General features: G+C 43.9%; 2 protein-coding genes across 3 annotated transcripts in view; one reads left to right on the top strand and one right to left on the bottom strand.

Moving 5' to 3' along the window:
• The first annotated feature begins 17,284 nt into the window (after nt 1–17,284).
• LOC121555973 lies at nt 17,285–18,695 on the top strand. Of its 2 annotated transcripts, none has more exons than XM_041869836.2 (2): nt 17,285–18,190; nt 18,267–18,695. In XM_041869836.2, the coding sequence occupies exons 1-2, from the start codon at nt 17,707–17,709 to the stop codon at nt 18,377–18,379; spliced, it is 597 nt and encodes a 198-aa protein (XP_041725770.1). In that variant the 5' UTR covers nt 17,285–17,706; the 3' UTR covers nt 18,380–18,695. The 2 variants fall into 2 exon arrangements, with proteins under 2 accessions (XP_041725770.1, XP_041725769.1); XM_041869835.2 differs by having other exon boundaries at nt 17,285–18,230.
• The window catches only part of slc29a4a (solute carrier family 29 member 4a), a 68,037-nt gene continuing 58,960 nt past the window's right edge, over nt 18,687–27,763 (bottom strand). Inside the window, exons 10-11 of the mRNA XM_045215295.1 lie at nt 22,191–22,431; nt 18,687–18,844 (exon numbers count right to left, since the gene is read on the bottom strand). Of these exons, the coding sequence (XP_045071230.1) occupies nt 18,714–18,844; nt 22,191–22,431 (372 nt within the window). The 3' untranslated portion in view covers nt 18,687–18,713. The remainder of the gene's footprint in view (nt 18,845–22,190; nt 22,432–27,763) is intronic.

The following is a 27,763-nucleotide window of genomic DNA, read 5'->3' as shown; positions in this document are numbered from 1 at the left end:
CATGTTATTACCTGGTACTCTCTGTATATAGCCATGTTATTACCTGGTACTCTCTGTATATAGCCATGTTATTACCTGGTACTCCCTGTATATAGCCATGTTATTACCTGGTACTCTCTGTATATAGCCACGTTATTACCTGGTACTCTCTGTATATAGCCATGTTATTACCTGGTACTCCCTGTATATAGCCATGTTATTACCTGGTACTCCCTGTATATAGCCATGTTATTACCTGGTACTCTCTGTATATAGCCATGTTATTACCTGGTACTCCCTGTATATAGCCATGTTATTACCTGGTACTCTCTGTATATAGCCATGTTATTACCTGGTACTCTCTGTATATAGCCATGTTATTACCTGGTACTCCCTGTATATAGCCATGTTATTACCTGGTACTCCCTGTATATAGCCATGTTATTACCTGGTACTCCCTGTATATAGCCATGTTATTACCTGGTACTCTCTGTATATAACCATGTTATTACCTGGTACTCCCTGTATATAACCATGGTATTACCTGGTACTCTCTGTATATAGCCATGTTATTACCTGGTACTCTCTGTATATAGCCGTGTTATTACCTGGTACTCTCTGTATATAGCCGTGTTATTACCTGGTACTCTCTGTATATAGCCATGTTATTACCTGGTACTCTCTGTATATAGCCATGTTATTACCTGGTACTCTCTGTATATAGCCTCGTTATTACCTGGTACCCCTCTGTATATAGCCATGTTATTACCTGGTACTCTCTGTATATAGCCATGTTATTACCTGGGACTCTCTGTATATAGCCATGTTATTACCTGGTACTCTCTGTATATAGCCATGTTATTACCTGGTACTCCCTGTATATAACCATGTTATTACCTAGTACTCCCTGTATATAGCCATGTTATTACCTGGTACTCTCTGTATATAACCATGTTATTACCTGGTACTCCCTGTATATAGCCACGTTATTACCTGGTACTCTCTGTATATAGCCATGTTATTACCTGGTACTCTCTGTATATAACCAAGTTATTACCTGGTACTCCCTGTATATAGCCACGTTATTACCTGGTACTCCCTGTATATAGCCATGTTATTACCTGCTACTCTCTGTATATAGCCATGTTATTACCTGGTACTCCCGGTATATAGCCATGTTATTACCTGGTACTCTCTGTATATAGCCATGTTATTACCTGGTACTCTCTGTATATAGCCATGTTATTACCTGGTACTCTCTGTATATAACCATGTTATTACCTGGTACTCCCTGTATATAGCCACGTTATTACCTGGTACTCCCTGTATATAGCCATGTTATTACCTGGTACTCTCTGTATATAGCCATGTTATTACCTGGTACTCTCTGTATATAGCCATGTTATTACCTGGTACTCCCTGTATATAGCCATGTTATTACCTGGTACTCTCTGTATATAGCCATGTTATTACCTGGTACTCCCTGTATATAGCCATGTTATTACCTGGTACTCCTTGTATATAACCATGTTATTACCTGGTACTCTCTGTATATAGCCATGTTATTACCTGGTACTCTCTGTATATAGCCATGTTATTACCTGGTACTCCCTGTATATAGCCATGTTATTACCTGGTACTCTCTGTATATAGCCATGTTATTACCTGGTACTCTCTGTATATAGCCATGTTATTACCTGGTACTCTCTGTATATAGCCTCGTTATTACCTGGTACCCCTCTGTATATAGCCATGTTATTACCTGGTACTCTCTGTATATAGCCATGTTATTACCTGGGACTCTCTGTATATAGCCATGTTATTACCTGGTACTCTCTGTATATAGCCATGTTATTACCTGGTACTCCCTGTATATAACCATGTTATTACCTGGTACTCCCTGTATATAGCCACGTTATTACCTGGTACTCTCTGTATATAGCCATGTTATTACCTGGTACTCCCTGTATATAGCCATGTTATTACCTGGTACTCCCTGTATATAGCCATGTTATTACCTGGTACTCCCTGTATATAGCCATGTTATTACCTGGTACTCTCTGTATATAGCCATGTTATTACCTGGTACTCTCTGTATATAGCCATGTTATTACCTGGTACTCTCTGTATATAACCATGTTATTACCTGGTACTCCCTGTATATAGCCACGTTATTACCTGGTACTCCCTGTATATAGCCATGTTATTACCTGGTACTCTCTGTATATAGCCATGTTATTACCTGGTACACTCTGTATATAGCCATGTTATTACCTGGTACTCCCTGTATATAGCCATGTTATTACCTGGTACTCTCTGTATATAGCCATGTTATTACCTGGTACTCCCTGTATATAGCCATGTTATTACCTGGTACTCCTTGTATATAGCCATGTTATTACCTGGTACTCTCTGTATATAGCCATGTTATTACCTGGTACTCTCTGTATATAGCCATGTTATTACCTGGTACTCCCTGTATATAGCCATGTTATTACCTGGTACTCTCTGTATATAGCCATGTTATTACCTGGTACTCCCTGTATATAGCCATGTTATTACCTGGTACTCCCTGTATATAGCCATGTTATTACCTGGTACTCTCTGTATATAGCCATGTTATTACCTGGTACTCCCTGTATATAGCCATGCTATCGTTTCTCATTGTGGATTTATTCCTCCTGTTTAGTACTTGTCTAGTATTTCTCCTTTGTTTTTCTCTCTGCATTGTTGGGTAGGTGCCCGAAATTAAGCATTTCACTGGTAGTCTACACCTGTTGGTTACCAAGCATGTGACAAATAAAATGTGGTTTGATTTTACACCCACACACCCCCCCCCCCCCCCTCCAAAATGTTAAACAAGTACTTGATTTCTGTGACGTAAGTATCGTTGTAATCCTGTAGGAATGGCTTTCTAGTTCTGTTCCTACCAGTGAGAACAGATTGGCAGCAGCACCGCAGACAGATCACTTTTCCCTTTCACGCTCCCTGTCAAATATTTAAAAGCATTGGGTTGGTGTAAGCATTGGGTTGGTGTAAGCATTGGGTTGGTGTAAGCATTGGGTTGGTGTAAGCATTGGGTTGGTGTAAACATTGGGTTGGTGTAAGCATTGGGTTGGTGTAAGCATTGGGTTGGTGTAAGCATTGGGTTGGTGTAAGCATTGGGTTGGTGTAAGCATTGGGTTGGTGTGAGCATTGGGTTGGTGTAAGCATTGGGTTGGTGTAAGCATTGGGTTGGTGTAAGCATTGGGTTGGTGTGAGCATTGGGTTGGTGTAAGCATTGGGTTGGTGTGAGCATTGGGTTGGTGTAAGCATTGGGTTGGTGTAAGCATTGGGTTGGTGTAAGCATTGGGTTGGTGTAAGCATTGGGTTGGTGTAAGCATTGGGTTGGTGTGAGCATTGGGTTGGTGTAAGCATTGGGTTGGTGTAAGCATTGGGTTGGTGTGAGCATTGGGTTGGTGTAAGCATTGGGTTGGTGTAAGCATTGGGTTGGTGTAAGCATTGGGTTGGTGTGAGCATTGGGTTGGTGTAAGCATTGGGTTGGTGTAAGCATTGGGTTGGTGTAAGCATTGGGTTGGTGTAAGCATTGGGTTGGTGTAAGCATTGGGTTGGTGTAAGCATTGGGTTGGTGTGAGCATTGGGTTGGTGTGAGCATTGGGTTGGTGTGAGCATTGGGTTGGTGTAAGCATTGGGTTGGTGTAAGCATTGGGTTGGTGTAAGCATTGGGTTGGTGTGAGCATTGGGTTGGTGTAAGCATTGGGTTGGTGTAAGCATTGGGTTGGTGTAAGCATTGGGTTGGTTTGAGCATTGGGTTGGTGTAAGCATTGGGTTGGTGTAAGCATTGGGTTGGTGTAAGCATTGGGTTGGTGTAAGCATTGGGTTGGTGTGAGCATTGGGTTGGTGTGAGCATTGGGTTGGTGTAAGCATTGGGTTGGTGTAAGCATTGGGTTGGTGTAAGCATTGGGTTGGTGTGAGCATTGGGTTGGTGTAAGCATTGGGTTGGTGTAAGCATTGGGTTGGTGTAAGCATTGGGTTGGTGTGAGCATTGGGTTGGTGTAAGCATTGGGTTGGTGTAAGCATTGGGTTGGTGTGAGCATTGGGTTGGTGTAAGCATTGGGTTGGTGTGAGCATTGGGTTGGTGTAAGCATTGGGTTGGTGTAAGCATTGGGTTGGTGTAAGCATTGGGTTGGTGTAAGCATTGGGTTGGTGTAAGCATTGGGTTGGTGTAAGCATTGGGTTGGTGTAAGCATTGGGTTGGTGTAAGCATTGGGTTGGTGTAAGCATTGGGTTGGTGTGAGCATTGGGTTGGTGTAAGCATTGGGTTGGTGTAAGCATTGGGTTGGTGTAAGCATTGGGTTGGTGTGAGCATTGGGTTGGTGTAAGCATTGGGTTGGTGTAAGCATTGGGTTGGTGTAAGCATTGGGTTGGTGTAAGCATTGGGTTGGTGTAAGCATTGGGTTGGTGTAAGCATTGGGTTGGTGTAAGCATTGGCTGTAGGGAGTTTCCACCATTAAAAAATAAATAAAAATCCATGACTGGGAGTGGATTGTGCAAGTGCCCGCTTGGAGAGAAGGATGCTGCAGCTCTGCAGGTGTACCTCAGTTCAGTTCACCGTGGAGAGAGAGAGACCCCTGCTGGTCACACAGGCCAACTACACCCAGAGAGAAACATCACTATAGTATGAGTCATAATACACATAAAACCCTGGCGGAGACTTGGATTTGCATTTATTATGGATCCCCATTAGTTCCTGCCAAGGCAGCAGCTACTCTTCCTGGGGTTTATTATGGATCCCCATTAGTTCCTGCCAAGGCAGCGGCTACTCTTCCTGGGGTTTATTATGGATCCCCATTAGTTCCTGCCAAGGCAGCGGCTACTCTTCCTGGGGTTTATTATGGATCCCCATTAGTTCCTGCCAAGGCAGCGGCTACTCTTCCTGGGGTTTATTATGGATCCCCATTAGTTCCTGCCAAGGCAGCGGCTACTCTTCCTGGGGTTTATTATGGATCCCCATTAGTTCCTGCCAAGGCAGCGGCTACTCTTCCTGGGGTTTATTATGGATCCCCATTAGTTCCTGCCAAAGCAGCGGCTACTCTTCCTGGGGTTTATTATGGATCCCCATTAGTTCCTGCCAAGGCAGCGGCTACTCTTCCTGGGGTTTATTATGGATCCCCATTAGTTCCTGCCAAGGCAGCAGCTACTCTTCCTGGGGTTTATTATGGATCCCCATTAGTTCCTGCCAAGGCAGCGGCTACTCTTCCTGGGGTTTATTATGGATCCCCATTAGTTCCTGCCAAGGCAGCGGCTACTCTTCCTGGGGTTTATTATGGATCCCCATTAGTTCCTGCCAAGGCAGCGGCTACTCTTCCTGGGGTTTATTATGGATCCCCATTAGTTCCTGCCAAGGCAGCGGCTACTCTTCCTGGGGTTTATTATGGATCCCCCATTAGTTCCTGCCAAGGCAGCGGCTACTCTTCCTGGGGTTTATTATGGATCCCCATTAGTTCCTGCCAAGGCAGCGGCTACTCTTCCTGGGGTTTATTATGGATCGCCATTAGTTCCTGCCAAGGCAGCGGCTACTCTTCCTGGGGTTTATTATGGATCCCCATTAGTTCCTGCCAAGGCAGCGGCTACTCTTCCTGGGGTTTATTATGGATCCCCATTAGTTCCTGCCAAGGCAGCGGCTACTCTTCCTGGGGTTTATTATGGATCCCCCATTAGTTCCTGCCAAGGCAGCGGCTACTCTTCCTGGGGTTTATTATGGATCCCCATTAGTTCCTGCCAAGGCAGCGGCTACTCTTCCTGGGGTTTATTATGGATCCCCATTAGTTCCTGCAAAGGCAGCGGCTACTCTTCCTGGGGGTTTATTATGGATCCCCATTAGTTCCTGCCAAGGCAGCGGCTACTCTTCCTGGGGTTTATTATGGATCCCCATTAGTTCCTGCCAAGGCAGCGGCTACTCTTCCTGGGGTTTATTATGGATCCCCGTTAGTTCCTGCCAAGGCAGCGGCTACTCTTCCTGGGGTTTATTATGGATCCCCGTTAGTTCCTGCCAAGGCAGCGGCTACTCTTCCTGGGGTTTATTATGGATCCCCGTTAGTTCCTGCCAAGGCAGCAGCTACTCTTCCTGGGGTTTATTATGGATCCCCATTAGTTCCTGCCAAGGCAGCGGCTACTCTTCCTGGGGTTTATTATGGATCCCCATTAGTTCCTGCCAAGGCAGCGGCTACTCTTCCTGGGGTTTATTATGGATCCCCATTAGTTCCTGCCAAGGCAGCGGCTACTCTTCCTGGGGTTTATTATGGATCCCCATTAGTTCCTGCAAAGGCAGCGGCTACTCTTCCTGGGGTTTATTATGGATCCCCATTAGTTCCTGCCAAGGCAGCGGCTACTCTTCCTGGGGTTTATTATGGATCCCCATTAGTTCCTGCCAAGGCAGCGGCTACTCTTCCTGGGGTTTATTATGGATCCCCATTAGTTCCTGCCAAGGCAGCGGCTACTCTTCCTGGGGTTTATTATGGATCCCCATTAGTTCCTGCCAAGGCAGCGGCTACTCTTCCTGGGGTTTATTATGGATCCCCATTAGTTCCTGCCAAGGCAGCGGCTACTCTTCCTGGGGTTTATTATGGATCCCCATTAGTTCCTGCCAAGGCAGCGGCTACTCTTCCTGGGGTTTATTATGGATCCCCATTAGTTCCTGCCAAGGCAGCGGCTACTCTTCCTGGGGTTTATTATGGATCCCCATTAGTTCCTGCCAAGGCAGCGGCTACTCTTCCTGGGGTTTATTATGGATCCCCATTAGTTCCTGCCAAGGCAGCGGCTACTCTTCCTGGGGTTTATTATGGATCCCCATTAGTTCCTGCCAAGGCAGCGGCTACTCTTCCTGGGGTTTATTATGGATCCCCATTAGTTCCTGCCAAGGCAGCAGCTACTCTTCCTGGGGGTTTATTATGGATCCCCATTAGTTCCTGCCAAGGCAGCAGCTACTCTTCCTGGGGTTTATTATGGATCACCATTAGTTCCTGCCAAGGCAGCAGCTACTCTTCCTGGGGTTTATTATGGATCCCCATTAGTTCCTGTCAAGGCAGCAGCTACTCTTCCTGGGGTTTATTATGTAGTTGACAATATCAGTTGTTTTTGTGATGAATGAGCCATCTGATTCAATGAATGATGGAGCTGAGTTTGCCTTTTTTCCCAGAATGTCATTTAAGGTGCTCCAAAGCTTTTTACTATCATTCTTTATGTCATTTATCTTTGTTTCATAGTGTAGTTTCTTCTTCTTTTTATTCAGTTTAGTCACGAGTTCTCAATTTGCAGTATTGTTTACCAATCGGTTGTGCAGCCAGACTTATTTGCCATTCCTTTTGCCTCATCCCTCTCAACCATACAATACATTAAATTCCTCATCAATCCATGGGGATTTAACAGTTTTTACAGTCATTTTCTTAATGGGTGCATCCTTATTAGTAACTGGGATAAGCAATTTCATAACTGTGTCAAGTGCAGCATCTGGTTGCTCCTCATTACACACCACGGACCAACAAATATTCTTTACATCAACAACATAGGAATCACTACAAAACTTATTGTATGACCTCTTATACACTATATTAGGCCCAGCCTTTGGAACTTTGGTTTTCCTAGATATGGCTACTATATTGTGATCACTACATCCGATGGATTTGGATACTGCTTTCAAACAAATCTCTGCAGCATTAGTAAAGATATGATCAACACATGTTGATGATTTAATTCCTGTACTGTTTGTAACTACCCCGGTAGGTTGACTGATAACCTGAACCAGGTTGCAGGCACTGGTTACAGTTTGAAGCTTTCTCTTGAGTGGACAGCCTGATGTCAATATTTATATCACCCAAAAGTATCAAAATTGTCAACAAAAGTTACACCCATTGAGCTGCAATAATTACGTAGCCAGTTGTGAAGAGCAAGAATCCTGCTAAAGCGTTCAATGCTACGATTCAGAGAAGGCACAGGGCCAGATATGATGGGTTTTCTGTTAGTGTCTAGCAGAGAGTCAATCAGTTCTTTAAAAATCCGGTTTCAACTGTTCAGAGCTGCCCTTTCATAATGTCATTAAAACCCACATGGACTACGATAGAATCGATTTCCATGTCCTGATTTAGTACATTCGGGAGCAGCTTAGTAATGTAATTTACTCGAGCTCGGGTATAGGACATCGTTTTTTTGCACCAGGAACGGTCACATTTCTTACCACGGAGCTGTCCAAAATCACGGCTGGCGAGAAGGACGAGGAAATCCGCCCACTCCCACGGGATGCAGGCCTCCGACAGATGGAGAAGACTTGTTCCAACTGTACAGACCTTGGTGAATCAGAGGTTATTGTTACTGGTGATTTTAATACAGATATGCTCAAAAAGGGGCCATGCTACTTTAAAAGCTCTTAAGAATGTTTGTAATCTGTTTTCTTTATACCAGCTGATTAATGAGCCCACCAGGGTCTGTCCTTACATTTTAGTCATTTAGCAGACGCTCTTATCCAGAGCGACTTACAGTTAGTGAGTGCATACATTATTTTTTATTTTTTTCATACTGGCCCCCCGTGGGAATCAAACCCACAACCCTGGCGTTGCAAACGCCATGCTCTACCAACTGAGCTACATCCCCTGCCGGCCATTCCCTCCCCTACCCTGGACAACGCTGGGCCAATTGTGCGCCGCCCCATGGGTCTCCCGGTCTCCAGGTCGCGGCCATCGTTGACCTTGTGTTGGTGTCGGATAGAACAAGGATATCAAGCAGTGGGGTTGTACACTATGGACTCAGGGATCATTCCATCATTTTCTGTAGTAGGAAGGTTCAGAAAACAGTTTTGTAATCGTCATAACTTAATACAAATTAGGTCTATGAAGAATTATAGCGCAGATATTTTTGTTAATTGTTTGAGCAAATTGGACTGGTCTGCTGTATTGAAATGCAACGAGGTGGGAAATGCCTGGAGCCATTTTAAATCGTTGTTTTTAGACGCTGTAGATAAGCAGGCGCCAGTAAAAACAAGAATTAAGCAAAGAACAGAACCAGGGGATAAACGATAACATTTTTAAAGGCAATTAAGCGTAGAAATGAACGCTTTTCTGGAGTTCAGGAAATCCAGGGCAGATGATAATATTTAAAAGACTATAAGACATTAAGACACGAGGTCAACAGGATGATACAGAAGGAAGAGAAAGATTATTTGAATGACAAAATAGTTGAAAATAGGTTAGAATCCGAGTAAATGAAGGAAGCGTCTGAATCCGTTACATCAACAGGTCTTAGTTTGGACATTGGCGGAAAGGTTACATCGGACAAGACCACGGCGTGCAGACAGTCTGAATGGCTTTTTTTTTTTTTTTTACAACTGTAGCAAATACATTAGTTAGCAAGTTACCTTGTCAATCGGGTTGCTATGGGGAGAGTCATAGCAACCTGGGATTCAAGTAGATGATTATTTTCATTTGAAAAGGTGTCTTGAGTCAACTGGGCTAAAGAAGCTGAAAGAACTTGACCATTCCAAAGCAACTGACAACATTCCTGCCAGATGTCTAAGGGATGCTGCTGTAATTATCCCCCCCCTAGTGTAACTCACATTGTAAATCTGTCTATTGAAGGGTGTTTTTGAAGTAAAACTGGCAAGTGTCATTCTTTTGCAGTGTCTTGTAAAATAATTCATCCCCCTCTGCGTTTTTCCTATTTTGTTGCATTACAACCTGTAATTTAAATGGATTTTTATTTGGATTTCATGTAATGGACATAAAACACAAAATAGTCCAAATTAGTGAAGTGAACTTGTTTCAAAGAATTCTAAAAAATAAATAACAGAAAAGTGGTGCGTGCATATGTATTCACCCCCTTTGCTATGAAGCCCCTAAATAAGATCTGGTGCAACCAATTACCTTCAGAAGTCACATAATTAGTTAAATAAAGTCCACCTGTGTGCAATCTAAGTATCACATGATCTGTCACATGATCTCAGTATATATACACCTGTTCTGAAAGGCCCCAGAGTCTGCAACACCACTAAGCAAGGGGCACCACCAAGCAAGCGGCACCATGAAGACCAAGGAGCTCTCCAAACAGGTCAGGGACAAAGTTGTGGAGAAGTACACATCAGGTTTGGGTTATAAAAAAATATCCGAAACTTTGAACATCCCACGGAGCACCATTAAATACTGCTAAAGCAACACTTGAATGGTTTAAGGTGAAACATTTAAATGTCTTGGAATGGCCTAGTCAAAGCACAGACCTCAATCCAATTGAGAATCTGTGGTATGACTTAAGGATTGCTGTACACCAGCGGAACCCATCCAACTTGAAGGAGCTGGAGCAGTTTTTCCTTGAATGGGCAGAAATCCCAGTAGCTAGATGTGCCAAGCTTATAGAGACATACCAAGAGACTTGCAGCTGTAATTGCTGCAAAAGGTGGCTCTACAAAGTATTGACTTTGGGGGGGGGGGTGAATAGTTATGCACGCTCAAGTTTTCTGTTTTTCTTGTCTTATTTCTTGTTTGTTTCACAATAAAAAATATTTTGCATCTTCAAAGTGGTAGGCATATTGTGTAAATCAAATGATACAAACCCCCCCCCCCCAAAAAAATATATTTTAATTCAAGGTTGTAAGGCAACAAAATAGGAAAAATGCCAAGGGTGAATACTTTCTCCAGCCACTGTAAATGCCTGACCAGAAAGAGGGGTCCTCGTCTGTCCCTTCCTGTATGTAAAAAAAGGGCATAAGTTAGATCATGGAAACCATCGGCCCCGTCTCAATCCTAGTGTGTTTTATCGCAGGTCATGGAAAGGACTATGTTCAAGCAGATTGACAGTTATATTTTCCTTACGTGACCTATTCTATGAGCTCCGATCTGGCTGTAGGAAATCCCAGTTCCACTGACAGTGGCCTAGTGTCTCTAACTGACCACGTCGGGAAGGAAGGGGACGGAGGGACACGTTGTGGTTGCGTTAGATCCCCCAAAAAAGGCGTTGGATGCAGTGGATCATGACATTCTGTCAATCAAACTACGAGCCAATGGGCTTTAACAACTTAGCAGTGAAATGGGTTAGGAAATAAACAGATGGTGGATGTGGATGGGACCCTGTCTAAACCCCCAACAACTTGAACTGCGGGGGGTACCACAAGGGAGTGTGCTGGGTCCACTGTTCTTTCCGTTGTATATCAATGATCTGAAATCTGCCTGTACTGTCACGGTTTCGGCCGAGGCTGCTCCTCCTCCTGGTTCGGGCAGGCTTCGGCGGTCGTCGTCCCCGGAGTACTAGCTGCCACCGATCTATGTTTCATGTTCGTTTGGTTTTGTCTGGATGTTGTACACCTGTGTCTTGTTAGTCCTCGTTAGTGTCCTATTTAGTTCTCGTTGTGTGTGCTTGTCGTTGTGTGTGATTGCGCTTCTGTTTCGTGTTGGAGCTACTATTTCCCTCCAGTGTTTTGGAGTGGTTACTTTGCACATGTTTGTGCGCCGTTTGTTTTGTCGCCTGTGTGCGCCGTGTATTCGCCTTCGGGCTTATTGTGCTTTTGTCTTTTGTGAATATTGCACTAAAGCCTTTGGACTGAGCCTCTGCGTCCTGCGCCTGATTCATACACCACACCCACCTTCAGCACCCCGTGACATGTACGTGTGACCTTTTCCTGTATGCAGACGATTCTGCACTGTTGGTGGTTGAGAAAAGCCCTCAGTGCTGAACCTCTGAACGTCAGTAAATGGCTATATGACAATAAGGTGTCACTTCCCCTTGGAAACAGGTAAATGGCTATATGACAATAAGGTGTCACTTCCCCTTGGAAACAGGTAAATGGCTATATGACAATAAGGTGTCACTTCCCCTTGGAAACAGGTAAATGGCTATATGACAATAAGGTGTCACTTCCCCTTGGAAACAGGTAAATGGCTATATGACAATAAGGTGTCACTTCCCCTTGGATAAACAGAGTCCATCTTGGTAAATGGCTATATGACCATAAGGTGTCACTTCCCCTTGGAAACAGGTAAATGGCTATATGGCAATAAGGTGTCACTTCCCCTTGGATAAACAGAGTCCATCTTGGTAAATGGCTATATGACAATAAGGTGTCACTTCCCCTTGGATAAACAGAGTCCATCTTGGTAAATGGCTATATGACAATAAGGTGTCACTTCCCCTTGGATAAACAGAGTCCATCTTGGTAAATGGCTATATGACAATAAGGTGTCACTTCCCCTTGGAAACAGGTAAATGGCTATATGGCAATAAGGTGTCACTTCCCCTTGGATAAACAGAGTCCATCTTGGTAAATGGCTATATGACAATAAGGTGTCACTTCCCCTTGGAAACAGGTAAATGGCTATATGACAATAAGGTGTCACTTCCCCTTGGAAACAGGTAAATGGCTATATGACAATAAGGTGTCACTTCCCCTTGGATAAACAGAGTCCATCTTGGTAAATGGCTATATGACAATAAGGTGTCACTTCCCCTTGGAAACAGGTAAATGGCTATATGGCAATAAGGTGTCACTTCCCCTTGGAAACAGGTAAATGGCTATATGACAATAAGGTGTCACTTCCCCTTGGAAACAGGTAAATGGCTATATGACAATAAGGTGTCACTTCCCCTTGGAAACAGGTAAATGGCTATATGACAATAAGGTGTCACTTCCCCTTGGAAACAGGTAAATGGCTATATGACAATAAGGTGTCACTTCCCCTTGGATAAACAGAGTCCATCTTGGTAAATGGCTATATGACAATAAGGTGTCACTTCCCCTTGGAAACAGGTAAATGGCTATATGGCAATAAGGTGTCACTTCCCCTTGGAAACAGGTAAATGGCTATATGACAATAAGGTGTCACTTCCCCTTGGAAACAGGTAAATGGCTATATGGCAATAAGGTGTCACTTCCCCTTGGATAAACAGAGTCCATCTTGGTAAATGGCTATATGACAATAAGGTGTCACTTCCCCTTGGAAACAGGTAAATGGCTATATGGCAATAAGGTGTCACTTCCCCTTGGATAAACAGAGTCCATCTTGGTAAATGGCTATATGACAATAAGGTGTCACTTCCCCTTGGATAAACAGAGTCCATCTTGGTAAATGGCTATATGACAATAAGGTGTCACTTCCCCTTGGAAACAGGTAAATGGCTATATGACAATAAGGTGTCACTTCCCCTTGGATAAACAGAGTCCATCTTGGTAAATGGCTATATGACAATAAGGTGTCACTTCCCCTTGGAAACAGGTAAATGGCTATATGACAATAAGGTGTCACTTCCCCTTGGAAACAGGTAAATGGCTATATGGCAATAAGGTGTCACTTCCCCTTGGATAAACAGAGTCCATCTTGGTAAATGGCTATATGACAATAAGGTGTCACTTCCCCTTGGAAACAGGTAAATGGCTATATGACAATAAGGTGTCACTTCCCCTTGGATAAACAGAGTCCATCTTGGTAAATGGCTATATGACAATAAGGTGTCACTTCCCCTTGGAAACAGGTAAATGGCTATATGACAATAAGGTGTCACTTCCCCTTGGAAACAGGTAAATGGCTATATGACAATAAGGTGTCACTTCCCCTTGGAAACAGGTAAATGGCTATATGACAATAAGGTGTCACTTCCCCTTGGATAAACAGAGTCCATCTTGGTAAATGGCTATATGACAATAAGGTGTCACTTCCCCTTGGAAACAGGTAAATGGCTATATGGCAATAAGGTGTCACTTCCCCTTGGAAACAGGTAAATGGCTATATGACAATAAGGTGTCACTTCCCCTTGGAAACAGGTAAATGGCTATATGGCAATAAGGTGTCACTTCCCCTTGGATAAACAGAGTCCATCTTGGTAAATGGCTATATGACAATAAGGTGTCACTTCCCCTTGGAAACAGGTAAATGGCTATATGGCAATAAGGTGTCACTTCCCCTTGGATAAACAGAGTCCATCTTGGTAAATGGCTATATGACAATAAGGTGTCACTTCCCCTTGGATAAACAGAGTCCATCTTGGTAAATGGCTATATGACAATAAGGTGTCACTTCCCCTTGGAAACAGGTAAATGGCTATATGACAATAAGGTGTCACTTCCCCTTGGATAAACAGAGTCCATCTTGGTAAATGGCTATATGACAATAAGGTGTCACTTCCCCTTGGAAACAGGTAAATGGCTATATGACAATAAGGTGTCACTTCCCCTTGGAAACAGGTAAATGGCTATATGGCAATAAGGTGTCACTTCCCCTTGGATAAACAGAGTCCATCTTGGTAAATGGCTATATGACAATAAGGTGTCACTTCCCCTTGAAACAGGTAAATGGCTATATGACAATAAGGTGTCACTTCCCCTTGGATAAACAGAGTCCATCTTGGTAAATGGCTATATGACAATAAGGTGTCACTTCCCCTTGGAAACAGGTAAATGGCTATATGACAATAAGGTGTCACTTCCCCTTGGAAACAGGTAAATGGCTATATGGCAATAAGGTGTCACTTCCCCTTGGAAACAGGTAAATGGCTATATGACAATAAGGTGTCACTTCCCCTTGGAAACAGGTAAATGGCTATATGGCAATAAGGTGTCACTTCCCCTTGGATAAACAGAGTCCATCTTGGTAAATGGCTATATGACAATAAGGTGTCACTTCCCCTTGGAAACAGGTAAATGGCTATATGACAATAAGGTGTCACTTCCCCTTGGAAAAACAGAGTCCATCTTGGTAAATGGCTATATGACAATAAGGTGTCACTTCCCCTTGGAAACAGGTAAATGGCTATATGGCAATAAGGTGTCACTTCCCCTTGGAAACAGGTAAATGGCTATATGACAATAAGGTGTCACTTCCCCTTGGAAACAGGTAAATGGCTATATGGCAATAAGGTGTCACTTCCCCTTGGATAAACAGAGTCCATCTTGGTAAATGGCTATATGACAATAAGGTGTCACTTCCCCTTGGATAAACAGAGTCCATCTTGGTAAATGGCTATATGACAATAAGGTGTCACTTCCCCTTGGAAACAGGTAAATGGCTATATGACAATAAGGTGTCACTTCCCCTTGGATAAACAGAGTCCATCTTGGTAAATGGCTATATGACAATAAGGTGTCACTTCCCCTTGGAAACAGGTAAATGGCTATATGGCAATAAGGTGTCACTTCCCCTTGGAAACAGGTAAATGGCTATATGACAATAAGGTGTCACTTCCCCTTGGAAACAGGTAAATGGCTATATGACAATAAGGTGTCACTTCCCCTTGGAAACAGGTAAATGGCTATATGACAATAAGGTGTCACTTCCCCTTGGAAACAGGTAAATGGCTATATGACCATAAGGTGTCACTTCCCCTTGGAAACAGGTAAATGGCTATATGGCAATAAGGTGTCACTTCCCCTTGGAAACAGGTAAATGGCTATATGACAATAAGGTGTCACTTCCCCTTGGAAACAGGTAAATGGCTATATGACAATAAGGTGTCACTTCCCCTTGGATAAACAGAGTCCATCTTGGTAAATGGCTATATGACAATAAGGTGTCACTTCCCCTTGGATAAACAGAGTCCATCTTGGTAAATGGCTATATGACAATAAGGTGTCACTTCCCCTTGGATAAACAGAGTCCATCTTGGTAAATGGCTATATGGCAATAAGGTGTCACTTCCCCTTGGATAAACAGAGTCCATCTTGGTAAATGGCTATATGGCAATAAGGTGTCACTTCCCCTTGAAACAGGTAAATGGCTATATGACAATAAGGTGTCACTTCCCCTTGGATAAACAGAGTCCATCTTGGTAAATGGCTATATGGCAATAAGGTGTCACTTCCCCTTGGAAACAGGTAAATGGCTATATGGCAATAAGGTGTCACTTCCCCTTGGAAACAGGTAAATGGCTATATGACAATAAGGTGTCACTTCCCCTTGGATAAACAGAGTCCATCTTGGTAAATGGCTATATGACAATAAGGTGTCACTTCCCCTTGGAAACAGGTAAATGGCTATATGGCAATAAGGTGTCACTTCCCCTTGGAAACAGGTAAATGGCTATATGACAATAAGGTGTCACTTCCCCTTGGATAAACAGAGTCCATCTTGGTAAATGGCTATATGACCATAAGGTGTCACTTCCCCTTAACAGGTAAATGGCTATATGGCAATAAGGTGTCACTTCCCCTTGGATAAACAGAGTCCATCTTGGTAAATGGCTATATGACAATAAGGTGTCACTTCCCCTTGGATAAACAGAGTCCATCTTGGTAAATGGCTATATGGCAATAAGGTGTCACTTCCCCTTGGATAAACAGAGTCCATCTTGGTAAATGGCTATATGGCAATAAGGTGTCACTTCCCCTTGGAAACAGGTAAATGGCTATATGGCAATAAGGTGTCACTTCCCCTTGGAAACAGGTAAATGGCTATATGACAATAAGGTGTCACTTCCCCTTGGAAACAGGTAAATGGCTATATGACAATAAGGTGTCACTTCCCCTTGGAAACAGGTAAATGGCTATATGACAATAAGGTGTCACTTCCCCTTGGAAACAGGTAAATGGCTATATGACAATAAGGTGTCACTTCCCCTTGGATAAACAGAGTCCATCTTGGTAAATGGCTATATGACAATAAGGTGTCACTTCCCCTTGGAAAAACACAGAGTCTATCTTGTTCAGGTCCAAGGTGAAACTGAGGAAATCCCCAGATTTCAAGGTGTTAGTAGGTGGCATAGTAGTCGCAGCATAATACTCTGTTAAGTATCTTGGATGTGTGCTAGATAAACATCTGACAGGGGAGAGCATGGCACACAATATTATCTAATTTACATTTTAGTCATTTAGCAGACGCTCTTATCCAGAGCCACTTACAGTTAGTGAGTGCATACATTTTTCATACTTTTTAACTTATATCCGCCATAGGTAGTTTCAAGTTCTCAATGAAAAAATGGCTAAACAGTAGCATGTCTCAAAAGTGAGTGGTAAGATTCTAGTAGGTGGCTGAGAAGGAAATACCCGGGATAGCATATGGTCTGCCTGTTGGTGCCTGTTGTTTATCATATGGTGATTGGCTTGCATATATTAGGGATTGATTGGTTTATACACTATCAGTCAAAGGTTTGGACACACCTACTCATTCCAGGGTTTTTCTTTATTTTTTTTACTATTTTCTACATTGTAGAATAATAGTGAAGACATCAAAACTATGAAATAACACATATGGAATCATGTAGTAACCCCCCAAAAAAAGGTGTTAAACAAATCAAAATATATTTTATATTTCAGATTCTTCAAATAGCCACCCTTTGCCTTGATGACAGCTTTGCACACTCTCAGACCCTAGACAGAACCACCTGTCAGAACCTAGACAGAACCACCTGTCAGAACCTAGACAGAACCACCTGTCAGAACCTAGACAGAACCACCTGTCAGAACCTAGACAGAACCACCTGTCAGAACCTAGACAGAACCACCTCTCAGACCCTAGACAGAACCACCTGTCAGACCCTAGACAGAACCACCACTCAGACTGGTATTTTTATACATGTAATTTCTTTAATGGTTTGTCGGTTAGAATATATATATATATTTTTTTTTACATTCACAACTTTGTATTTCCATGAACACTGATGACAGAAGAATAAAGACAGACGTATAGCGCTAGCAGGTTCCACATCTCCACCCCGCTGTAGAATACTGACGGAAAAGGCAAGGATGATGTCATAGATGTCACACAGATGATGTCACAGGAGTGTGTCGGCGTGTATGAGAGTCAGAGGTTCTGTTCAGGTTGTCTCCCCAGCAGAGCAGAAAGCCAATCAGAGGTTCTGTTCAGGTTGTCTCCCAAGCAGAGCAGAAAGCCAATCAGAGGTTCTGTTCAGGTTGTCTCCCAGCAGAAAGCCAATCAGAGATTCTGTTCAGGTTGTCTCCCAGCAGAAAGCCAATCAGAGGTTCTGTTCAGGTTGTCTCCCAAGCAGAGCAGAAAGCCAATCAGAGGTTCTGTTCAGGTTGTCTCCCAGCAGAAAGCCAATCAGAGATTCTGTTCAGGTTGTCTCCCAGCAGAAAGCCAATCAGAGGTTCTGTTCAGGTTGTCTCCCAGCAGAAAGCCAATCAGAGGTTCTGTTCAGGTTATCTCCCAGCAGAAAGCCAATCAGAGGTTCTGTTCACGTGGTCTCCCAGCAGAACAGAAAGCCAATCAGAGATTCTGTTCAGGTGGTCTCCCAGCAGAAAGCCAATCAGAGGTTCTGTTCACGTGGTCTCCCAGCAGAGCAGAAAGCCAATCAGAGGTTCTGTTCACCCAGCAGAGCAGAAAGCCAATCAGAGGTTCTGTTCAGGTGGTCTCCCAGCAGAAAGCCAATCAGAGGTTCTGTTCAGGTGGTCTCCCAGCAGTATAGAGGAGGACGAGGTTAGCAGAGTGTTATCCTGTATATAATATGGTGGACAGGGGATCATATAAACACCAGAGAGCTGGGGAGCGTGGCAGCCGGAGGTCGGAGGTCAGAGGTCAGAGGTGGAGTCCAGTATCCTGTCAGATATAAACACCAGAGAGCTGGGGAGCGTGGCAGCCGGAGGTCGGAGGTCAGAGGTCAGAGGTGGAGTCCAGTATTCTGTCAGCAGTTTGGTGGGACTCCTCTTCACTGAGGCCTTTTCCGGGCTCTGAGTGTGTGTGTGTGTGTGTGTCTGTGTGTGTGTGTGTCTGTGTGTGTGTGTGTGTGTGTGTGTGTGTGTGTGTCTGTGTGTGTTTTCAGTACCCTGTGGTGGTGATGTTGGTGAGTGTGTGTGTGTGTGAGCCCGGTGCAGTGAAGCTGTAGGCAGCGTAGGCCACGGCTGATCCCAACATCAACCCTGTCATGTACGATACAGTCATAGTGTTACCTGGAGAAAGGAGGGAGGGAGGGAGGGAGGGAGGGAGGGAGGGAGGGAGGGAGGGAGGGAGATTGTTATACAGTATATAGACAGAGCACTGTCAATGTAGAAAATCAGCACAAAATTGTAGGAGGAGATCCGGCCGCAGTGGAGTGGTTTACGGTTTTATATTATAGAGTGTATATACAGTCACCTCCAGAATTAATTAACCCTTGATAAAAATTAGCAAAAAATATGTATAAAATAAATAATACAAATACTGAGCTATATTGTGTGTTCAAAAAAACATGGACAATTATATTATTTTATACTAATACAATTGTTTTAAAGAAAGATATTTTGTTTAAAAAGGTAAACTATCAAAAATGATAGTTGTTTACATTTTTTTGCCACCCCTGTTTTCAATACTCCAGCACCTTCCCTTTGGGAGGATAACGACACAGACATTTTCAAAATGTGTTTTCTGAGATTGGAGAACACATTGGGAGAGGGATTTCAGACCATTCCTCAATACATCTTCCTAGATCCTTGATATTCTTCGTCTGTACTTACGGACTGCCCACTTCAATTCAAACCACAGGTATATGAATGGGTTAATGTCCGGAGACTGAGAAGGCCATTGCAAATTGTTGATTTTGTGGTCAATTAACCATTTCTTTTGTGGATTTTGATGTGTGGTGATGAATGACAAACGGATTTTAAATGTCTGTTACCTCATTTCTATACCCCAGTGAAACAGGAAACCATGGAAGGCCACAATACAGTCCCTTAAACTGAGATGAACTTCAAACATTAGAATGTTAATGCAGATTTCATTTTGTTAGATTTTATCAATACGATTATTTAGCGGTGCCAATATTGAGATATAAATGATTACTTGCTAAACAAAATCTCTTTCTCTGGGCAATTGTATCATTATAAAATAAAATCATTTTCAAATTTTTCGGAGTCCTTATATTGTTTCTTATAACAATATGAAAATGTGTGCACTCACTAACTGGAAGTCTCTCTGGATAAGAGTGTCTGCTAAATGACTCACTAACTGGAAGTCTCTCTGGATAAGAGCGTCTGCTAAATGACTCACTAACTGGAAGTCTCTCTGGATAAGAGCGTCTGCTAAATGACTCACTAACTGGAAGTCTCTCTGGATAAGAGCGTCTGCTAAATGACTCACTAACTGGAAGTCTCTCTGGATAAGAGCGTCTGCTAAATGACTCACTAACTGGAAGTCTCTCTGGATAAGAGCGTCTGCTAAATGACTCACTAACTGGAAGTCTCTCTGGATAAGAGCGTCTGCTAAATGACTCACTAACTGGAAGTCTCTCTGGATAAGAGCGGCTGCTAAATGACTCACTAACTGGAAGTCTCTCTGGATAAGAACGTCTGCTAAATGACTCACTAACTGGAAGTCTCTCTGGATAAGAGCGTCTGCTAAATGACTCACTAACTTGAAGTCTCTCTGGATAAGAGCGTCTGCTAAATGACTCACTAACTGGAAGTCTCTCTGGATAAGAGCGTCTGCTAAATGACTCACTAACTGGAAGTCTCTCTGGATAAGAGCGTCTGCTAAATGACTCACTACTGTAAGTCTCTCTGGATAAGAGCGTCTGCTAAATGACTCACTAACTGGAAGTCTCTCTGGATAAGAGCGTCTGCTAAATGACTCACTAACTGGAAGTCTCTCTGGATAAGAGCGTCTGCTAAATGACTCACTAACTGGAAGTCTCTCTGGATAAGAGCGTCTGCTAAATGACTCACTAACTGGAAGTCTCTCTGGATAAGAGCGTCTGCTAAATGACTCACTAACTGGAAGTCTCTCTCTGGATAAGAGCGTCTGCTAAATGACTCACTAACTGGAAGTGGCTCTGGATAAGAGCGTCTGCTAAATGACTCACTAACTGGAAGTCTCTCTGGATAAGAGCGTCTGCTAAATGACTCACTAACTGGAAGTCTCTCTGGATAAGAGCGGCTGCTAAATGACTCACTAACTGGAAGTCTCTCTGGATAAGAACGTCTGCTAAATGACTCACTAACTGGAAGTCTCTCTGGATAAGAGCGTCTGCTAAATGACTCACTAACTGGAAGTCTCTCTGGATAAGAGCGTCTGCTAAATGACTCACTAACTGGAAGTCTCTCTGGATAAGAGCGTCTGCTAAATGACTCACTAACTGGAAGTCTCTCTGGATAAGAGCGTCTGCTAAATGACTCACTACTGTAAGTCTCTCTGGATAAGAGCGTCTGCTAAATGACTCACTAACTGGAAGTCTCTCTGGATAAGAGCGTCTGCTAAATGACTCACTAACTGGAAGTCTCTCTGGATAAGAGCGTCTGCTAAATGACTCACTAACTGGAAGTCTCTCTGGATAAGAGCGTCTGCTAAATGACTCACTAACTGGAAGTCTCTCTGGATAAGAGCGTCTGCTAAATGACTCACTAACTGGAAGTCTCTCTGGATAAGAGCGTCTGCTAAATGACTCACTAACTGGAAGTGGCTCTGGATAAGAGCGTCTGCTAAATGACTCACTAACTGGAAGTCTCTGGATAAGAGCGTCTGCTAAATGACTCACTAACTGGAAGTCGCTCTGGATAAGAGCGTCTGCTAAATGACTCACTAACTGGAAGTTGCTCTGGATAAGAGCGTCTGCTAAATGACTCAGTACTGTAAGTCTCTCTGGATAAGAGCGTCTGCTAAATGACTCACTACTGTAAGTCTCTCTGGATAAGAGCGTCTGCTAAATGACCCACTAACTGGAAGTCTCTCTGGATAAGAGCGTCTGCTAAATGACTCACTACTGTAAGTCTCTCTGGATAAGAGCGTCTGCTAAATGACTCACTAACTGGAAGTGGCTCTGGATAAGAGCGTCTGCTAAATGACTCACTAACTGGAAGTCTCTCTGGATAAGAGCGTCTGCTAAATGACTCACTACTGTAAGTCTCTCTGGATAAGAGCGTCTGCTAAATGACTCACTAACTGGAAGTCTCTCTGGATAAGAGCGTCTGCTAAATGACTCACTAACTGGAAGTCGCTCTGGATAAGAGCGTCTGCTAAATGACTAAAATGTAAATGTAAAATGTATAACATGCTTTGGCAATGTTGTTTCCAAAAAAACGTTTTCAATTACATGAACAGATGAAGAGAGATTCTGACGGGACCTTCCCAGCAGCCGGTATCACCACCCCTCCACCCCTCCACCCCAAAACCCCTCCACCCCTCCACCCCAAAACCCCTCCTCCACCCCAAAACCCCACCACCCCACCACCCCTCCACCCCACCACCCCTCCACCCCAACACCCCTCCACCCCACCACCCCTCCACCCCTCCCCTCCTCCACCCCAAAACCCCTCCACCCCTCACCTGCTAGTTCTCTCTGTTCCGGCGGGACCTTCCCAGCAGCCTGTATCATGGGGACTGATCCGAAGTAACCGTTGGTTACGCCCATGAGTAGAGAAAAGACGCAGGGCCAGGCGGGGTGGGACAGGGGCGGGGCGGAGGGCGGGTACACGCACATCACCATCAGAGGGATGAACACCACCCGCAGACAGGAGAACAGGAGCAGGTGGCCCCCCGTCCACTCATAGGGCAACGCAGCCAGGATCTGGAAAGAGCAGAGGGGTTAGTGAGGCAGCGTCTATATCTGTATATCTATCTATCTATCTATCTATCTATCTATCTATCCATCTATCCATCTATCCATCCATCCATCCATCCATCCTTCCATCATCCATCCATCCATCCATCCATCCATCATCCATCCATCCATCCATCCATCCATCTACATTTCTACCATCCATCCATCCATCCATCCATCCATCCATCCATCCATCCATCCATCCATCTACATTTCTACCATCCATCCATCCATCCATCCATCATCCATCCATCCATCCATCCATCATCCATCCATCCATCATCCATCCATCCATCCATCCATCCATCCATCTACATTTCTACCATCCATCCATCATCCATCCATCCATCCATCTACATTTCTACCATCCATCCATCCATCCATCATCCATCCATCCATCCATCTACATTTCTACCATCCATCCATCCATCCATCCATCCAATCATCCATCTATCCAATCATCCATCCATCCATCCATCCATCCATCCATCCATCCATCATCCATCCATCCATCCATCCATCCATCCAATCATCCATCCATCCATCCATCCATCCAATCATCCATCCATCCATCCATCCATCCATCCATCCATCCATCCATCCAATCATCCATCCATCCATCCATCCATCCAATCATCCATCCATCCATCCATCCATCCATCCATCCATCCATCCATCCAATCATCCATCTATCCAATCATCCATCCATCCATCCATCCAATCATCCATCCATCCATCCATCCATCCATCCATCCATCCATCCATCCATCCATCCATCCAATCATCCATCCATCCATCCATCCATCCATCCATCCATCCATCCAATCATCCATCCATCCATCCATCCATCCATCCATCCAATCATCCATCCATCCATCTATCTACATTTCTACCATCCATCCATCCATCCATCCATCTACATTTCTACCATCTATCCATCCATCCATCATCCATCCATCCATCCATCCATCCATCCATCCATCCATCCAATCATCCATCTATCCAATCATCCATCCATCTATCCAATCATCCATCCATCTATCCAATCATCCATCCATCCATCCAATCATCCATCCATCCATCTATCTACATTTCTACCATCCATCCATCCATCCATCCAATCATCCATCCATCCATCTATCTACATTTCTACCATCTATCCATCCATCCATCATCCATCCATCATCCATCCATCCATCCATCCATCTACATTTCTACCATCCATCCATCCATCCATCCATCCATCTACATTTCTACCATCCATCCATCCATCCATCCATCATCCATCCATCCATCCATCCATCCATCCATCCATCCATCCATCCATCCATCCATCATCCATCCATCCATCCATCATCCATCCATCTACATTTCTACCATCCATCCATCCATCCATCCATCCATCCATCTATCTACATTTCTACCATCCATCCATCCATCCATCCATCCATCCAATCATCCATCTATCCAATCATCCATCCATCCATCCATCCATCCATCCATCCATCCAATCATCCATCCATCCATCCATCCATCCAATCATCCATCCATCCATCCATCCATCCATCCATCCATCCAATCATCCATCCATCCATCCATCCATCCATCCATCCAATCATCCATCCATCCATCCATCCATCCATCCATCCATCCATCCAATCATCCATCTATCCAATCATCCATCCATCCATCCAATCATCCATCCATCCATCCATCCATCCATCCATCCATCCATCCATCCATCCATCCATCCATCCATCCATCCATCCATCCATCCATCCATCCATCCATCCATCCATCCATCCAATCATCCATCCATCCATCCATCCATCCATCCAATCATCCATCCATCCATCTATCTACATTTCTACCATCCATCCATCCATCCATCCATCCATCTACATTTCTACCATCTATCCATCCATCCATCCATCCATCCATCCATCCATCCATCAATCCATCCATCCATCCATCCATCTATCCAATCATCCATCCATCTATCCAATCATCCATCCATCTATCCAATCATCCATCCAATCCATCTATCCATCCATCCATCCAATCATCCATCCATCCATCTATCTACATTTCTACCATCCATCCATCCATCCATCCATCCATCCAATCATCCATCCATCCATCTATCTACATTTCTACCATCTATCCATCCATCCATCATCCATCCATCATCCATCCATCCATCCATCTACATTTCTACCATCCATCCATCCATCCATCCATCCATCTACATTTCTACCATCCATCCATCCATCCATCCATCATCCATCCATCCATCCATCATCCATCCATCCATCCATCATCCATCCATCCATCCATCTACATTTCTACCATCCATCCATCCATCCATCCATCCATCCATCCATCCATCCATCTACATTTCTACCATCCATCCATCATCCATCCATCCATCCATCCATCTACATTTCTACCATCCATCCATCCATCCATCATCCATCCATCCATCCATCTACATTTCTACCATCCATCCATCCATCCATCCATCCATCCAATCATCCATCTATCCAATCATCCATCCATCCATCCATCCATCCATCCATCCATCCATCCATCCATCCATCCAATCATCCATCCATCCATCCATCCATCCAATCATCCATCCATCCATCCATCCATCCATCCATCCATCCATCCAATCATCCATCCATCCATCCATCCATCCATCCATCCATCCAATCATCCATCTATCCAATCATCCATCCATCCATCCATCCAATCATCCATCCATCCATCCATCCATCCATCCATCCATCCATCCATCCATCCATCCATCCAATCATCCATCCATCCATCCATCCATCCATCCATCCATCCAATCATCCATCCATCCATCCATCCATCCATCCATCCATCCATCCATCCATCCATCCAATCATCCATCCATCCATCTATCTACATTTCTACCATCCATCCATCCATCCATCCATCCATCTACATTTCTACCATCTATCCATCCATCCATCATCCATCCATCCATCCATCCATCCATCCATCCAATCATCCATCTATCCAATCATCCATCCATCTATCCAATCATCCATCCATCTATCCAATCATCCATCCATCCATCCATCTATCCATCCATCCATCCAATCATCCATCCATCCATCTATCTACATTTCTACCATCCATCCATCCATCCATCCATCCATCCATCCATCCAATCATCCATCCATCCATCTATCTACATTTCTACCATCTATCCATCCATCCATCATCCATCCATCCATCCATCTATCTATCCATCCATCTATCTACATTTCTACCATCCATCCATCCATCCATCCATCCATCCATCTACATTTCTACCATCTATCCATCCATCCATCATCCATCCATCCATCTATCTATCCATCCATCTATCTACATTTCTACCATCCATCCATCCATCCATCTACATTTCTACCATCTATCCATCCATCCATCATCCATCCATCTATCCATCTACATTTCTACCATCCATCCATCCATCCATCCATCTACATTTCTACCATCTATCCATCCATCCATCATCCATCCATCCATCCATCCATCCATCCATCCATCCATCCATCCATCCATCCACCCATCCATCCATCCATCCATCCATCCAGCCAGCCATCCATCCATCCATCCATCCATCCATCCATCCATCATCCATCCATCCATCCATCCATCCATCCATCCATCTATCCATCCATCCATCCATCTACCTACATCTATATCCATCTATCCATCATACATCTATCTACATACGTCGGGGCATGGACTCTACAAGGTGTCGAAAAGCGTTCCACAGGGATGCTGGCCCATGTTGACTCCAATGCTTCCCACAGTTGTGTCAAGTTGGCTGGATGTCCTTTGGGTGGTGGACCATTCTTGAGACACACGTGAAACTGCTATCTATTTTGTGAAGTGCACCAGTCCCTCCTGCAGCAAAGCACCCCCACAGCATGATGCTGCCACCCCCGTGCTTCACGGTAGGGATGGTGTTTTTCAGCTTGCAATTACTCCCTTTTTCCTCCAAACATAACAATGGTCATTATAGCCAAACAGTTCTATTTTTGTTTCATCAGACCAGAGGACATTTCTCCAAAAAGTACGATCTTTGTCCCCATGTGCAGTTGCAAACCGTAGTCTGGCTTTTTTATGGTGGTTTTGGAGCAGAGTTTTCTTCCTTGCTGAGCGGCCGTTCAGGTTATGTCGATATAGGACTCGTTTTACTGTGGACATAGATACTTTTGTACCTGTTTCCTCCAGCATCTTCACAAGGTCCTTTGCTGTTGTTCTGGGATTGATTTGCAATTTCGTACCAAAGTACGTTCATCTCTAGGAGACAGAACGCGTCTCCTTCCTGAGCGGTATGACGGCTGCGTGGTCCCATGGTATTTATACTTGCGTACTATTGTTTGTACAGATGAACCTGGTACCTTCAGGCATTTGGAAATTGCTCCCAATGATGAACCAGACTTGTGGAGGTCTACAAAAAAAAATTCAGAGGTCTTGGATGATTTATTTTGATTTTCCCATGATGTCAAGCAAAGAGGCACTGAGTTTGAAGGTAGGCCTTGAAATACATCCACAGGTACACCTGCAATTGACTCAAATGATGTCAATTAGCCTATCAGAAGCTTCTAAAGCCATGACATCATTTTCTGGAATTTTCCAAGCTGTTTAAAGGCACAGTCAACTTAGTGTATGTAAACTTCTGACCCACGGGAATTGTGATACAGTGAATTATAAGTGAAATAATCTGTCTGTAAACAATTGTTGGAAAAATGACTTGTGTCATGCACAAAGTAGATGTCATCAAGCCCTTGACTAGGTGATTCAACTTGTTAACCAATCATGTTTTATGTTTTAGTCATTTAGCAGACGCTCTTATCCAGAGCGACTTACAGGAGCAATTAGGGTTAAGTGCCTTGCTTAAGGGCACATCGACAGATTTTTCACCTAGTCGGCTCGGGGATTAGAACCAGTGACCTTTCGGTTACTGGCACAACGCTCTTACCCACTAAGCTACCTGCCGCCCATCATCAAGCCCTTGACTAGGTGATTCAACTTGTTAACCAATCATCAAGCCCTTGACTAGGTGATTCAACTTGTTAACCAATCATCAAGCCCTTGACTAGGTGATTCAACTTGTTAACCAATCATCAAGCCCTTGACTAGGTGATTCAACTTGTTAACCAATCATCAAGCCCTTGACTAGGTGATTCAACTTGTTAACCAATCATCAAGCCCTTGACTAGGTGATTCAACTTGTTAACCAATCATCAAG

The sequence above is a fragment of the Coregonus clupeaformis genome, unplaced genomic scaffold, assembly GCF_020615455.1.
Source record: "Coregonus clupeaformis isolate EN_2021a unplaced genomic scaffold, ASM2061545v1 scaf0418, whole genome shotgun sequence".
In the NCBI taxonomy this organism is placed as follows: Eukaryota; Metazoa; Chordata; class Actinopteri; order Salmoniformes; family Salmonidae; genus Coregonus; species Coregonus clupeaformis.
The sequence above is the reverse complement of the archived record's forward strand: the minus strand, read 5'-3'. Positions and strand labels throughout refer to the sequence as shown.

Coding starts and splice junctions, on each gene's coding strand:
- LOC121555973 (XM_041869835.2), top strand. CDS start 17,707: ATGATGTCACAGGAGTGTGTCGGCGTGTATGAGAGTCAGAGGTTCTGT. Junction 18,231..18,266: donor GTTCTGTTCACGTGGTCTCC/CAGCAGAGCAGA, acceptor GGTTCTGTTCAC/CCAGCAGAGCAGAAAGCCAA.